Source organism: Marmota marmota, unplaced genomic scaffold (genome assembly GCF_001458135.2).
Source record: "Marmota marmota marmota unplaced genomic scaffold, marMar, whole genome shotgun sequence".
Classification (NCBI taxonomy): Eukaryota; Metazoa; Chordata; class Mammalia; order Rodentia; family Sciuridae; genus Marmota; species Marmota marmota.
Genome location: NW_026000037.1, coordinates 26,782,456 through 26,796,574, shown reverse-complemented (window position 1 = coordinate 26,796,574; position 14,119 = coordinate 26,782,456). Strand labels below are relative to the sequence as shown.

The window sequence follows — 14,119 nt, the reverse complement described above, 5'->3', positions numbered from 1 at the left end:
GTTAACTAAATAAGCTTCTAAGGTTGTTTCATGAATGTATAATACTCTCATTTTGTCTTTAATTCATGTTTCAATTTCACTTTGATAGGTATGACTTATTTTGAACTTTACTCTTATCTTTCTTTGCTTAGAAACCTTTATTTCTTAGTTAATCATAATTCAAATGAGTTTGATGTCAAAATACTGTCATAGAAGACAAAGTTGAATGGATATATTTGCAGGTGCCATCATGGTGTTTGTCCCTTGATAATCTGACCACCAGTCAGAAACCTTTCCTATAGCAATCACCAATCCAGTAGCTCAATTTGACACACACACACACACACACACACACACACACACACACACACTCTCACTCCTGTATAACCAATGAACATTTGAATAAAGCTTTTTAAAAAAAAAAAAAAAACTTTTAATCTGGAAAAAGTTTGGTGGTCAGTTGATTCTATAATAGATACATTTTGTAACACATGCTCAAAGAGAACATCTAGGTCAATTTCCTTAAGATTCACCTAGTTCACCACGTTTCCTATCCAGAATAAACAACCAAAAGTTACTAAAAGTCATAAAAAGTAAATGAATTAACCAAGTAATGGAACCAGCCCAAGTGTCAACAGATGAATGGACAAAGAAAATGTGATGTATTTGCACTCAATGGAGTTTTACTCCACCTTAAAGACAAATACAATTATGTCATTTGCTAGTAAATGGATGGAACTGTAGAACATTGTGCTAAGTGAAAGAAGTCAGACTTGGAAAGTCAAGGGTCAAATGTTCTCTCAATGAGGAAGCTAGGGGGAAAAAGGAGAACAAAAAAGGGATTTCACAAAAATAGAAGAGAGATCAGCAGAATAGAGGATAAGGAATAGGGGCAGAGGAAGGGTATTGGGAAACAAAATTGACAGTATTTTGCTATGTCATGTATAAATAATCACAATTAACCCAGTTTCTATAAAAACTAAATAAAATATGAGACCAGAAGCATAGAAGGGTCCAGGGGAAGGCAAGGAGAATTAAATTGATGAGATTATGTAATATAGATAGATAGATAGATACATGTACAGATATGTCACAATGAATCCCACACTATTATGTATCATTATAATGCACCAATAAAAACAAAACAGTGAAGACATCCCCATTGTATGGGGATGATATGTTTTTTCACATCCTCCAGTTACCCTGTTGAAACAACAGTAAAGGTACTAAAAGATATAACCCAAAAAGGATCAGAAATACAGAGACAGTGGTCCCAAAGAAATGAGTTCTGAGACCTGAAGAGCAGAGAGAGGAGCTCTACACCTCTTGTTAAGGTAGAGGATGCTGAAGATTAAGTCATTACAGAAGGGCATGATAACAACAAAAAAGAAATTTATACTGAAAAAAGTATGAGATGGCTGGAGAATTAGAGACATTGATAAGGAACTAGGCTTGTGACTTGAAATAGAGAATAATTTTAAATCTACAAATCGAGTTAATTAGCCCTCTAGTCCCCTTCCTCTGTCCCTTACCCAATCTCAGCAGGCAAAGAGCAAAATTCAAGTCAAGTAAACATTTTTGAGAAGAGCAGACAAAGGAGAAGGCAACCATGAGTTAGCTCAAAAGAGAGCAATGAAGTAAAAAGAAGAAGTATCTATGTTGGGCCAAGAACTCTCCCCTTGCTCTCTTTTCAGTCGTGCAGTACAGGAGACACAGGATAGCCCCTGGAATGAAGGCTGCCTATTATGATAAATCTATTTTCCCTTCTGACATTGCTACCCAAACACAGGCTATACCTTCCACCTTCCTTTGTGACCAGGTGACTCCCCTCTTACCAGTGAATTCTAAAGAGAAGTGATGAATTGTGATTTAAAACCAGTCTGGAAATCCTTTGCCACACCTCTGATCAGAAGATGGAACCTGAGCTCTCTTTTCAGAGACTTACTTGGAAACAATGGAATGCAGCTTTGGTGTCCACACATGACTCCCAGGCTGAGCAACCACAAGCCATGCAATGCCTTCTTATTTCTCGGCAGAAGCTTCCTCTGGGATTCTGCAGCCCCATATGAAGAGAACACACAAGGAAAAAGATACCCAAAGAGTTCCAGCTGCTCCAACCCCTGTTTGAGTCTTCCCAGTCCAGTCACTAGGTACATGAGTGAAGAATCCTCCCAGATAACTGCAGACTCCGCTATGAAGTGATCATTCCTAACTGAGTCCAGTCACCCCCTCAATGTGTGAACAAAATCAATGACAATTATTGTTCCAAGTCACTATCTTGTGGCTAGTTGATATAGAGAAACAGAACATGTGTTCAACTTCTGTCACTTATATGAAACCTCTTGTTCCTGACTTCAGCTCTGTGCCCTTTTCATCCAATAGATAGTAGAAATGCCTGTAGTCCAGCTTGGATGGATGGAGAAAGATAATGTCCTTCAGGAAAATAAAAGAAAAATGCCTGGCTGAATAAACACAGAGAGCAGAGCTGCCCATCAGTCGTTCTGGACCACTAACTCTGTGACCTTCACATAAAAGAGATATGAGCTTCTGGGGTTTTAAGCCATTATATTTGGGAGCATCTTTGTTATAGCTGCTTAATCTTCACCTTAAATAAGACCAGCCTCAGAGAAAAGACTTTTAAGTACTGATGGATATAGATTTTTGAGAAACCCACCTTCAATAAAAAAGCCAGCTCGCCACTCAAGAAGTTCTGACAGCGAAGTCCAACAACTGAGTCAGTTGCAAGGAATAACCAATCAGTTTTTAGTATTTCATTTTTAATAAAGTGAGATACTAATGAGACTGTCAATAATCAATATGCATTAGAAGAAAGCTATCCATCTCTATGGCCACCCTTGAAGAAACAAGTGAATAAAACAGGAACCGTGCATTAAAAGAAGAATAAATGGTGGATAGAACCCAAGGGGAAAAAAAGCAAGCATTAAAATCCCTGAATGAATAAGCCCTATATCTGTGACACAGGATACAATCTTTTTCAAATCTTAGAATAACTAAAAGATCATATAACAAAAAAAAATGGGATGACTAAAAAAAAATTCAAAAAGGATGGTTGAAAATAGAAGAAAAATTTTAGAAACTGGAATAAAAATGTAAACAAAAACAAAAATGGGAAATGTCTCAAAGTTGAACATTAGTTAGAGAGTTCATATGTCTCCATGAAGAGTTTCATAAGGAACAGATGAGATCGGAGTGGCACTGAACTTCTCGCTAACCACACTGGAAGCCATAACACGATGGAGTAAGACTTTCAAAATTCTGAAGGAAAATGCACTTTTTAATCTTGAACTCCACACCCAAGGTATCAATCCAACACAAGCACACAGACCCTTCACAACCTAAGAGGGTTTGAAAATTACTTTCAACACACCCTGTTTCAGCAGTACCAGAAGATAAACTTAGCCATTCTGGAAAATAACGCAAGGGAGAGAAACAAGCACAGGAAAGAAGGAATTCAAGACGAAAGGGAGTGAAGGGAAGTTCCACAGAAAACACCTAGACACTGTAGTCCAGACTGAATTCAGGGGACAGATGGCTGCACAAAGATCTCCCAAAGAAAATAATGTAATTATTCTTAAGAGCTGCACTGGAATGTTTGGGCATGTGACATCTCTAATGGAGTATTTGGGGAAAAACAGCAATAGGCTCAAAGACCACACAGAAAACAAAATGAGGCCACTTTTCATTTCTTTATAAAACAAAGAGCTGAAAGAGAGAGGGTACACTTGTTGGCTCAGCATAGAACAATATCTACATAGGAAATGAGCACCCATTGACTTAAAGATCTTGATACAACTAGTTTGGAAGACTGCAGGTAGGACGGTAGAGGTAGATGGATGAGAGATCAAATCCTCATTTAGCATAACAGCAGATTGATAGGAAATATCTAATATTTATAAATCAAGAAGTATCAATAATGAAAATGCTGCTTAGAAATATGGAGTTAAATATGAGAATAAACATCAAAATAACAGAAACTGTGTCCCTCTGTGGAATGGAACTGGTAAGATGAGATACTATAGGTCTATCTCACCTAAGTGTGGTAGTAATATTTTTATTTTTAACGCTATTTTATCTCTAACGTTATTTTCCAGAATATTGTACTCTATTTTTTAAGAAAATGAGTTGAAAACATTTTTCCACATATGATCACCACTGCTAGTAAAATCAAGCAATGTGGAAATATAGACTTTATTTCCACATTCACTAATCTGTAAAGTGTGACTTTGGTTTCAGTAATTTCATAGATCCTCAATATCTTCAAGCTCCAGAATAACATAGATCATACATTTTTGTCTCCTCACATCTCAGACACACAACACACACACACAAACATGTATGCATGCACACACACACCAAAAAACAGTGCCCCTTATTAATGGGCTGGGTATATTTTTATACAGTAGTTATTGGTGTTCTAAGTTCTTAAATATATTAGTGAACAAATCCAACAAAATACCCTGTTCTCATGAAACCTACATTTTAGTGCTATTTAGGAAAAAATAGTAGAGAAGTATATTTTATGTTATTTGGGTAATATACATTTTTTCTGACTTATTGGCAATATCATGAAATTAGCGCTTGTAGTCTCTAATGAAAAATGATTAAAAATTTTAGCAGTAAATCCCAAGCCCCGTATGTCTAAAATTTTTGTTATCACAGAAACACCACCACTGAAAGTATAATAAACATGTGCCTTCTCCATTAACTAAAACCCATGGAAGAAATTAAAATGATCCAGAGAAAATATTTCATGGGCTTATTGCACTATCAAAAAATAGCTTTCTTCCAAGAACATTTTATTTTCTCTAAATACTTCTGAACTTTAATATAATATATGTATAATATATAATGCAATTTTTCCTTAAAGTACTTTCAACATTGAAAATATTACTTAAACTATAATAAATATGAACGTATGTAAGATCCTTTTCTCCTTATGCAATGTGATTTCGATCATCTCCTTTTTTTTCCCCAAAAGAATAATTCCAATCTTTCTACTTAGTTCTTAGAACATAGGTCATTCTTCTCACCCATTTTATTCACTGGGTAGAAACTATGAAAATTAAAACTTTCCAAGGATTTGGCATATGGCAAGAAAGTAAATGTCTATAATATTACTTATAATTATTTATTAATAAGGTATATAAAACTATAAAACAAACTTTCCTTTTGTGTGTCTAAGAAATGCATGCAAAAGTTGTATAATAAAATCAAATATTTCAAATATGAAATTATAACATAATGATAGAAATAGTAACATCTGAGTAACCACTTACACAATAAGCATTTCAAAATAGTATCTTGCTTCTCAAAACAATCCTGTGAAATGTTGATTGTTTACCCATTTTCAGATAAATAAGGCCCATAGAGGTTCAATAACTTTCTCCCCATTAAACACTCAGGATTTGAGGATTCAGCTTGTGCACAAAACTTTAGCACTTTTCATTACGCCAGAGTGATCTCTTAGAATGACTTAGGCTATTTAAAAAATCTGTCACAAAAAAACGAATACAGAATATCTTTTTCTTTTGGAACTTGTTTTCCAAAAAAAAAAAAATTTGTTTCCTAGTTTTTATAAGATCAGTTGCAAATGTAATTTTAGATAATGAAAATGTTCTGGAACTAGATAGCTGTAATGGTTCCACCACACTGCAAATGTACTAAATATCACTGAATTTTACACCTTTAAAACTGCTAAAATGGCAAAGTTTATATGCATTTACCAAAATAATGTTTTAATGTCATTTGGCTTCCAAATGGAAGTAATTAGAATGTGATCCACTACATATTTAGGATCACATATCTCAAGCTCATCTCTTCATTTCTAAGGCTTCACGTTTAAATTCTACCACTTTGCTTGCGGTTCCCAAATTAATTTCTCCAGCAAAAGTCTCCTACTGAATCAGACCCTACACATCTCACTTTCTGGTCAACACTTCCACATGAATTTCTAACACACTGCCCAATACCTACCTCCTAATACTGCATTCTCTGCATCGCAGCTCCTTCCCAGACAGCCCATCTTAAATATGTCAACTCCACTCTTCCAGCTGCTCAAGGAAAAGTCCAAATCACCTAATGTCTCTTCCCTCCCACCCCATCACAAATCCTGAGGGCTGTGCCCTGAATCAGGGTTTTCAACCTGAGCACCATTGATATTTGGAGGCCTGATAATTCCTTTCTTGAGGAGGGCCATTCTGTGCATTGTAGGATATTTAGTAGCACACCTAGTTGTGCCAACCAGAAATGTCTTCATACATGGCCAAAATCACCTCTGGCAGAAAAACATGGCCCTACCTATATCCAGAACTCAACCCTTTCTCACCATCTTCATGCCATGACCTTGGGTCAGATCATTATCATCACTCCTTATTTCTCTAGCTGCCTAACTGGTCTTTCTGCTCTACCCTTTTCAACTACCTACCTACCACAAGGACCCTTCTCAAATTTTACTAAAAAGAAAGTCAGATCATGTCACTGCTCACTGAAATCCCTCTAGCGTCTTTGTGTATCATCCAAAGTAACAACCTTGTCCTCTGAGGAACACAACTGATCTGGCCCCCCCACCTCTCTGTCCTTATCTCCCATCACTATGCCCATGTTCTCTCTGCTGCAGCATGCTGGGCTCCTCTCTTGGTCTTTAAACGTGTCCCAGGCACTCCTGTCTCAGAGCCACTGCCCTATTGCACCATCCATCTGTCAATATCCCCATGGCTGGCTCCCTCACTTCCTGAAGGTCTTCACTCAAATTCACTTCCTTCTTGAGGTATCCCATGGACAACCAACTAAAACTATCAGTCTCTCATCTACCACCATATATCCGTCTTCTTTGCCCTGTCTGTGCTTCTTCGCACTTCTCATCATCTAACCTGTTCTCTAACTACTGATCACGTTTAGTACCCAGTTCCTGAAAACCAAGGATTTGTCTGACTTACTCTCAATTTTCCACTTATCTCACATCCTTGTAACAGTGTCTGACACACAGTCAGCACTCAGTAGGTATTAGTGGAATGAGTGATGAGTGCACCTCTTAGAATTAATACTTAGAACTTTTTACAAACTACCACTTACTGTCTCCTACAAAGAAGGTACACATGAATAATTACATACCTAAACTTACAACAGAAGGCAACCTTATTCCTTAACTGATACTCTTCCTAACGTGACCCTTCTTTCTTCACATGAATGGTAGATAGCCTGACACTAACTAACTGATCAGGCATTCAACAGCCTTGCCAGATCAATGACCCCACAGTCTATGATACACTAGACTCTCCTTTAGTACAGAAATCTTTAGCAACATATATTATTATTTATCAATCCATTGTTTTTCTGAAACCATGACTCACCTAGAAATGCCACTAATTTGGGTAAAGTTGACTAACATCTAATGTTCTGATTCAAAGAAAAAACAATAGACACTAACAAAGAGTTTAAGTGGATGACACTACAATCTAAACCAAGAGAATGGTTTCCAGGTTTCTAAAATATACTTACCTGAGTCTCCATGGAAGTCTATTCAAATTCCAGATTACATCGGTCTTGTGATGTGATAACATGCTGTAAAAATTATTACTAGTTTCAACTAAAAACAGCTTTAAAATCGAAATGAAATATAGTAAACTCATCAATAGGTAACAGATTTTAAGGTTTCAAAGTTGACTATGAAAGGGGTGATCCAGAACTGCTCCAGGATATATGGTTCCTCAAGTAAATAAATCTACTTCTTACCTTTAAAATCCTGATTCATCCATGTCATTAGTTTTTATAAAAGCAAAGAAACTAGAAACCACAGAAATGCAAAGCAACGGGGAAAGAAAAAATAAATGAAAAGGAAACTAGTGAAATGACTTATTTTATTAAAACATGCAAAAATACTAGACAATCATTAAAAGATGAGGCTGACCTATGGGCTCTATGATGTAATATTCATCAAGACCATTATATGTCAATTATATGATAAATTATATGAGATAAATGAAGCTGCAAAAAAAGAAAGCTGAGAGCATGATTCTAGTTGTGTATGTGTATTAATTAGGTATTTTCATATCCATCATTCTCCACCATCCTCCCTGCCCAGGAGGCCCATCTACATGGATTCAATAGGCTCTCCTCTCTTGTGGCTTCTGGTAGAGTTCAGACAATGGAAACTTCGGGAGAAGATGAAACAGAAGGAAAGATGAGGCAAGGTCCATTCACTCTCCAGTTCCTTTCCTAGTTTCTACCTTTGGTTGGTTCTAGTCCTCTAAAGGCCAAGGCATCTGGAAGGCACTGCATCTACAGATGAATGCTTTTTTCTTGAGATTCTAGAAACCATTCTTTTTCCTTACCCCTGTTGGCCTACAAATTGTAAAGACCCCCCAACTGATGTAATTAGGGGCACTGCACAATCCTGGTGGCTGTCTTCAAACTCTCCTCGGCCTCGCCCACTTTCATGAATAGTGTTTTTCCCTAGCCATTTCTTTCCTGGAAAAATCCTAAACAACATTAATAGCAATACTTGTGTGTTGTAATTTGTATACATAAATATGTACAATATATATGTACACATGCAAGGAAAATTTTAGAACCCTAAAGAGATTGGTGAATTCAATACATAGTCTGGATTTTTGCTTTAATTTTATACTGCTTCAACTTTCCTATTTTAAAATATATGATCAGGTACAAATAATTTGGTTTAGAATTGAATTCAGAAATGAGAGAAATGTATCTTACTTACTACCTTTGTAATGTAACAGCAAGAAGGGAAGGAAGCAAAGAACACCAGGGAAAATGAAAATAATGACCTGGATATTCATTTGAACATGCAATGTATCTGATAGGAAGGATCCTCATTGCTAAACCTCAAGTTTGACAGTTATCAATGTATTCATTCAGTGTAGAGTTGATTCTGCTCCTTCCAGTTCTAATGACCTACTTTTGAAACAGCAGATATTTTTTAAATTTACTTCAAATTAAGCCCATTCTCTTAACATATCTCATTCATCTCAAATTTGCTATTTGTCATTTTAATTGCATTTTTTGGAGAAATTTAGACAGGAGTAGAATCAGATAAATGTGCTTATTTTAATGTGATAAAATATTTGTCTTTTGTTATTAAAACAAAATAGCTCCATTTGCAGAAAAGCAACATTGACTTTTAAAACTATTTTCAAAGTCTCCTAAAACTACTCTAAAGGGGGAAAAACACAAATCACTACTGTGGTTTTGGAGCCACAATTAAATTAATTTATAGGGGCTTTGATGCAATTAAATTTCCTCCAGACTATCTCTCTAATGGTGCTGGAGTTTTTTACTTAATATCCTTTAAAGCATAATTCACTTTCATTTTTGCAAAGTCATTTAAATATTACAAATATCACTTTTATACATATTTCCATGGTGACAATACGTTCACAGTCTATTTAATTTACAGATGATGAGACCAAAATGAAAACTCTGAGAACCATAGATCTTCTACAACATCACATTTTCCTTCCACTATATTAGGAGTATAAGTTATCTGTATTTGCAAGAAAGGATTCTTGAAACAGTAATAAATATTTTAAACGATCTGATTGTGAAATGTTAAGAAAATTAAAATCCAGAAGAACAAAAAAGTATCAGTGACACAAAGAGCCAAGATATATGGGGCTCATAATTTAACTTAATAAATTATTAACTTTGAAATTAAATTAACAAATTTTTTTCACAGCTAAATTAAGGAAATATTTAAGGAAGAATGTAAGTTATATATAAGCTTCCAAACACCAAGCTCAACTTATTCATATATATGAAAAGATTATACATAATATAGCTAAGGATCACCAACATCATTAAGATGACTTTATAGTCACAACTAGTAAGCAAAACTATTAGAATAATATTTCATGCCCCCAAACCTAGATATACAGGATGTATGCTGGAAAGTATTTAATACTAAATAGCTAACTAGTTTGAACCCTGAAAGAAAGACTCATACAGGACTGTTCCAAAGCATTTGTAGCAAAGGATACCTGCTAAATTCAGATGTCATTTTTGCTGCAACTGTGCTGCACAGTGGTGAAATATTTCACAAAGGAGAAGTAGATGTAACTATGGAAATCATAACTTTAATTGACAACAACATGAAAATTTTGAAGCATAACAAGCATCACGGATAGCGGTGACAATTATGCAAGAATAAAAATCCAATGTAAGCTATAAAATAAAGGGTTTATTTTTCCTGCCTGTATATTTCCCACTATTCCATAATAAGATCAAGGATGGGAAGCATGATTTCTCATTAATAACAATGGGACAAAGGAACAGCCAGGACATTCCTACCTGGTTTCCAGATGAACTGATTATCTCTTTTGCCTTCCAAATGAGCTGCATGGGGCAGCAAGAGAGACAGTAATAGAAACAGCTTCCTCATGCTCCTCCATACCCAGCAAGTAACAGCCAGATTATCCTTTGGAAACATTCTTCAGACTTCTCAGCCTCTTGACTTGCCTATTCCTAAAAGAATAAAAGAAAATCAGATTAAGTTTATTCTGTTCATAAATGATGAAAACTCACTTTGACTTCTGGCACCTTTATCATGATAGTATTAGAAATCTTCCATTAACCTGAAGATGATAACACATACAATACCAATATTTGAAGGTCAGCAGTTAATCAGTCACACTTTCAATCCTTACCCACAGACCCACAGAAGCCTTCATTGATTCTATGGACTTGGTAGCCCCTCAGTCAGTTGCATTTTATTCTTAAGAGAAAGCAAGATTGGCAGAAAACTGGTATGCATGTTCCCTTCCACTCAGCCAAATTCCAAATAGTTCACAAATTTGGAGAAGAAAGGTAAGTAAACACAACAAAGTTCAAAAAAGGGTAAAGAATCCTCTAAAAGTAGCATAAAAAAATAGATGGGAAGACTGAAGACAAGGCAATTACTCTTCTGTGCTGAGAAAAAGAGGGGGGAACCTCACACAAGATAATAGCTGAGAAGAACCCAGGGAATCATAAGGGCTAGAAGGAGTCAGGAAGGACACATCAGGCAGAATGAACCACAAGGCGTGGAAATGCATATCATGTTGGGGAACTAGTGGTGAGGTGGGTGGTTGCAGGGAAGGACACAAGGAGCAGGAAGAAATGCACAGAGATGAGAGACACAACACAGACTGGGGACCAAATTATAAAGATCCTTGGGGGATTTGAGCTCATGCTGTGGATAGTAACAAGAAGAATTCTGGGAAGAGAATGACTTTGAAATAATTGAAATCGGTGTGCATAAGGATTATTAGTGGATGATGTTACAGAAATCAGGGGCAGTTAGGAAACTGGTAAAACAGTCCAGGTAACTACTCATGGATGAAAAAGACCTGGAGAGATTTGAGAGGTAGGGCTCAGGTTGGATTAAAAGGATCTGGTTGACAATTGGGTGTGTTATATAAGAGGAAGGAGATTAAATAGGACAGCATGACTGCAAACCTAGATGACTAAACCCATGGAACCCAAAGAGGAGAAAGAAGAAAAGAGATGGATTTGAAAGGGAAGATAAAAGGCATTTACTTTAGAGTAGCTGAAGTCCAATGTGATGCTAGATATCCAATAGAATTTTTTTTATTTGTTTGTTTGCTTGGTTCTTGTTTTTGTTTGGGGTGGATAGTACTGAATCCAAGGCCATGTGCATTCTAGGCCATGCTGTGCCATGGAACTATAACCTCCAGGTACAACCTTCTAAAATATATTAAAAGGTTGAAATGTAGGACAGTGGTAGAGTGCTTTCCTAGCAAGTGTGAAACCCTGGATTCAATCCCCAGCAATGCAAAATAATAAGATGAAAGAAAGAGAGAAATGCTGCCTGGTGTTAAAAAGACAGCTGAGATAACATTCCATAATGCATGAATTATGAAAAAAATATGTAAAGACACATAGGCATAGAGGATAAAAATCTTGAACAGTACAAAAGGATACCAAGGATAGAAGTTAATAACCCTAAATATCCATCTGCAAAATTGCTAAAGGTGGGTAACAAATCTAAACATGAGCTTCCTAGTGACCAAAGAAAAGAAATAGCTACTATAGTCCTATAGTCCTCATGTGTATAACTCCTTTTTTTCTTTTCTCTCCAAGAAAAGCCATTGTCCTTCTCTCAAGCACTGAAGAGATTTACCCCAGGAGTCCTCATAAATACAGATGAGCACATTACTTCATCAAATAAAACAGACAACCGCAAGTTGCATATGGCGGAGTCTCTTGGCATTCCTGGAACACTCCTAGGGTACAGTAACAAAGTACAAGTCAGTAAAAGTTATTCTACAAGGAGTCAAGCAATGAAGTTCAAGTACACAGCTCTCAAATGGCCTGTATCATTTCAGGGATGAAGAGAATACTTTGAAAGACAACCAGAAGCTTTTCTTCAACGTTCCATATTACAAACCAATACTGAGAATGGTAAAAGCAGAGGGCTCTGGCTGAAATAAAATGAGACCCACTTTGCTGAAGTTTGTCTTCAAGAGTGGCCTCTTGGAGGATTTCATGGAACCCAAGGGACATCACTAGACACAATTCTAAATCCTCTGCCCCAGGAGAACTGAACTAGACAAATTTACTTGGGGCAAACAATCAAGAATATGTCTGATCGTAGCTGCACTTTTGCTAAGGGCCAAGCAACATAGATACTAAAATATAGTTTGTTCTAAGTCCATTGATAGCCCATATGGCACTTCTTTGTGAGGCAGAAAAATATGTTAAAATTAGTATATTTTTACAGAACCTTAATTGTTCTGGCCATGAGCTATTTTCCAGAACCCCATGGACAGCAGCCAGCATGTACATACAGGCCCACTCTAGCTCCCTTGCCAATGTGACGATTCACAGACACATTTCATCACCACGGGGAAGCACACTGCATGCCCTCCCTCCCATTCCGCAGGTGAAAAGAGTGCTACATTTCAGATTGGAGCTGCCACAGAGCTAAAGAAGGACCTCTGGGAGTGGTAGGGGGCAGGGCACAACCACAGGCTTATGTGTTCACAAGTCAGTACCTGCTATATCGAGTGCACAAGGCCATGGGCTCAGCAATAGGTTTATGGGGGAAAGAATTCCCCCTTCTACCCTAGAAGCCCTGGAATCTCAATTCCCCTCCACATGCTCCCTTGCAAGTTAGCATCCATCAATGAATTGTGGCCCTTTTATGACATATCTTTGAATATCCAGACATACCCTCAAATATGGATATAACACATTGATAATGACAAATTCACATGCTATTAAGAAACAAAGGGCATTGTATCATGATATTTTCAACTTTACTTTCGTGTATCAATGGATGGTCACTCCACTTTTACTGAAAGATGGACTGAAATCAGGCTATTATTTCATTAGAAACTCCAACACAGGGTTTTTGCCAGACATGCAAATGCGTGTACACACACACACACAGTGAGAGATGTGATTACAACTGTATAATATGGAATTGAAACAAAGACTTTAGAGTGAATATTTTTCAGGAAATGTCATGGCCAATTATGCCACAGAAGCAGCAGGAAAAAAAAAATCTACATCTATCTTGTCACCATAAAATAAAATAACTTCCTGGTGAAGTTACAAAGTTTCTTCCTGGTGACAAACATACCCATGGGAAAGCTGGCCTTATACATAAAAATGAATTTGAGTCAGTGCCACATTAGAGTGTGTTTGATAAAAATGATTATATTTTAGGGTTGTTGATTCCAAGCTATTTCTAAAGTTATAAAGTAACTATGTTGTAGGACCAGCTCTCTGTTGAAGCCGCCCTTTTCATGACACAGAATCACCCTGGGCCAGACACGGTGGCACACTTCTGTAATCCTAGTGGCAGGGGAGGCTGAGGCAAGAGGATCACGAGTTCAAAACCAGCCTCAGCAATTTAGTGAGGCCCTAATCAACTCAGTGAGACTCTGTCTCTAAATAAAATACAAAAAAAAAGGCTGGGGATGTGGCTCAGTGGTTGAGTGCCCCTGAATTCAATCCCTGGTACAAAAAAAAAAAAGAATCACCCTGGAATAGAAAACTTTGTCCATTCTCATTAGTGGGAGGCATGTATTTAGCACATCTAAAATCTATTAAGGTCATTAAAATGTAAACTAAGGAAAAGATGGACCAAAAGCATATT

The 14,119-nt window shown here is 36.7% G+C and overlaps 1 protein-coding gene across 1 annotated transcript in view; it reads right to left on the bottom strand.

Annotated features, from left to right (window-relative positions):
* Thsd7b (thrombospondin type 1 domain containing 7B) overlaps positions 1 to 14,119 on the bottom strand; it is an 814,215-nt gene that overhangs the window by 685,441 nt on the left and 114,655 nt on the right. The window contains exon 2 of the mRNA XM_015479140.2: positions 10,306 to 10,479. Within this exon, the coding sequence (XP_015334626.1) occupies positions 10,306 to 10,444 (139 nt within the window). The 5' untranslated portion in view covers positions 10,445 to 10,479. The remainder of the gene's footprint in view (positions 1 to 10,305; positions 10,480 to 14,119) is intronic.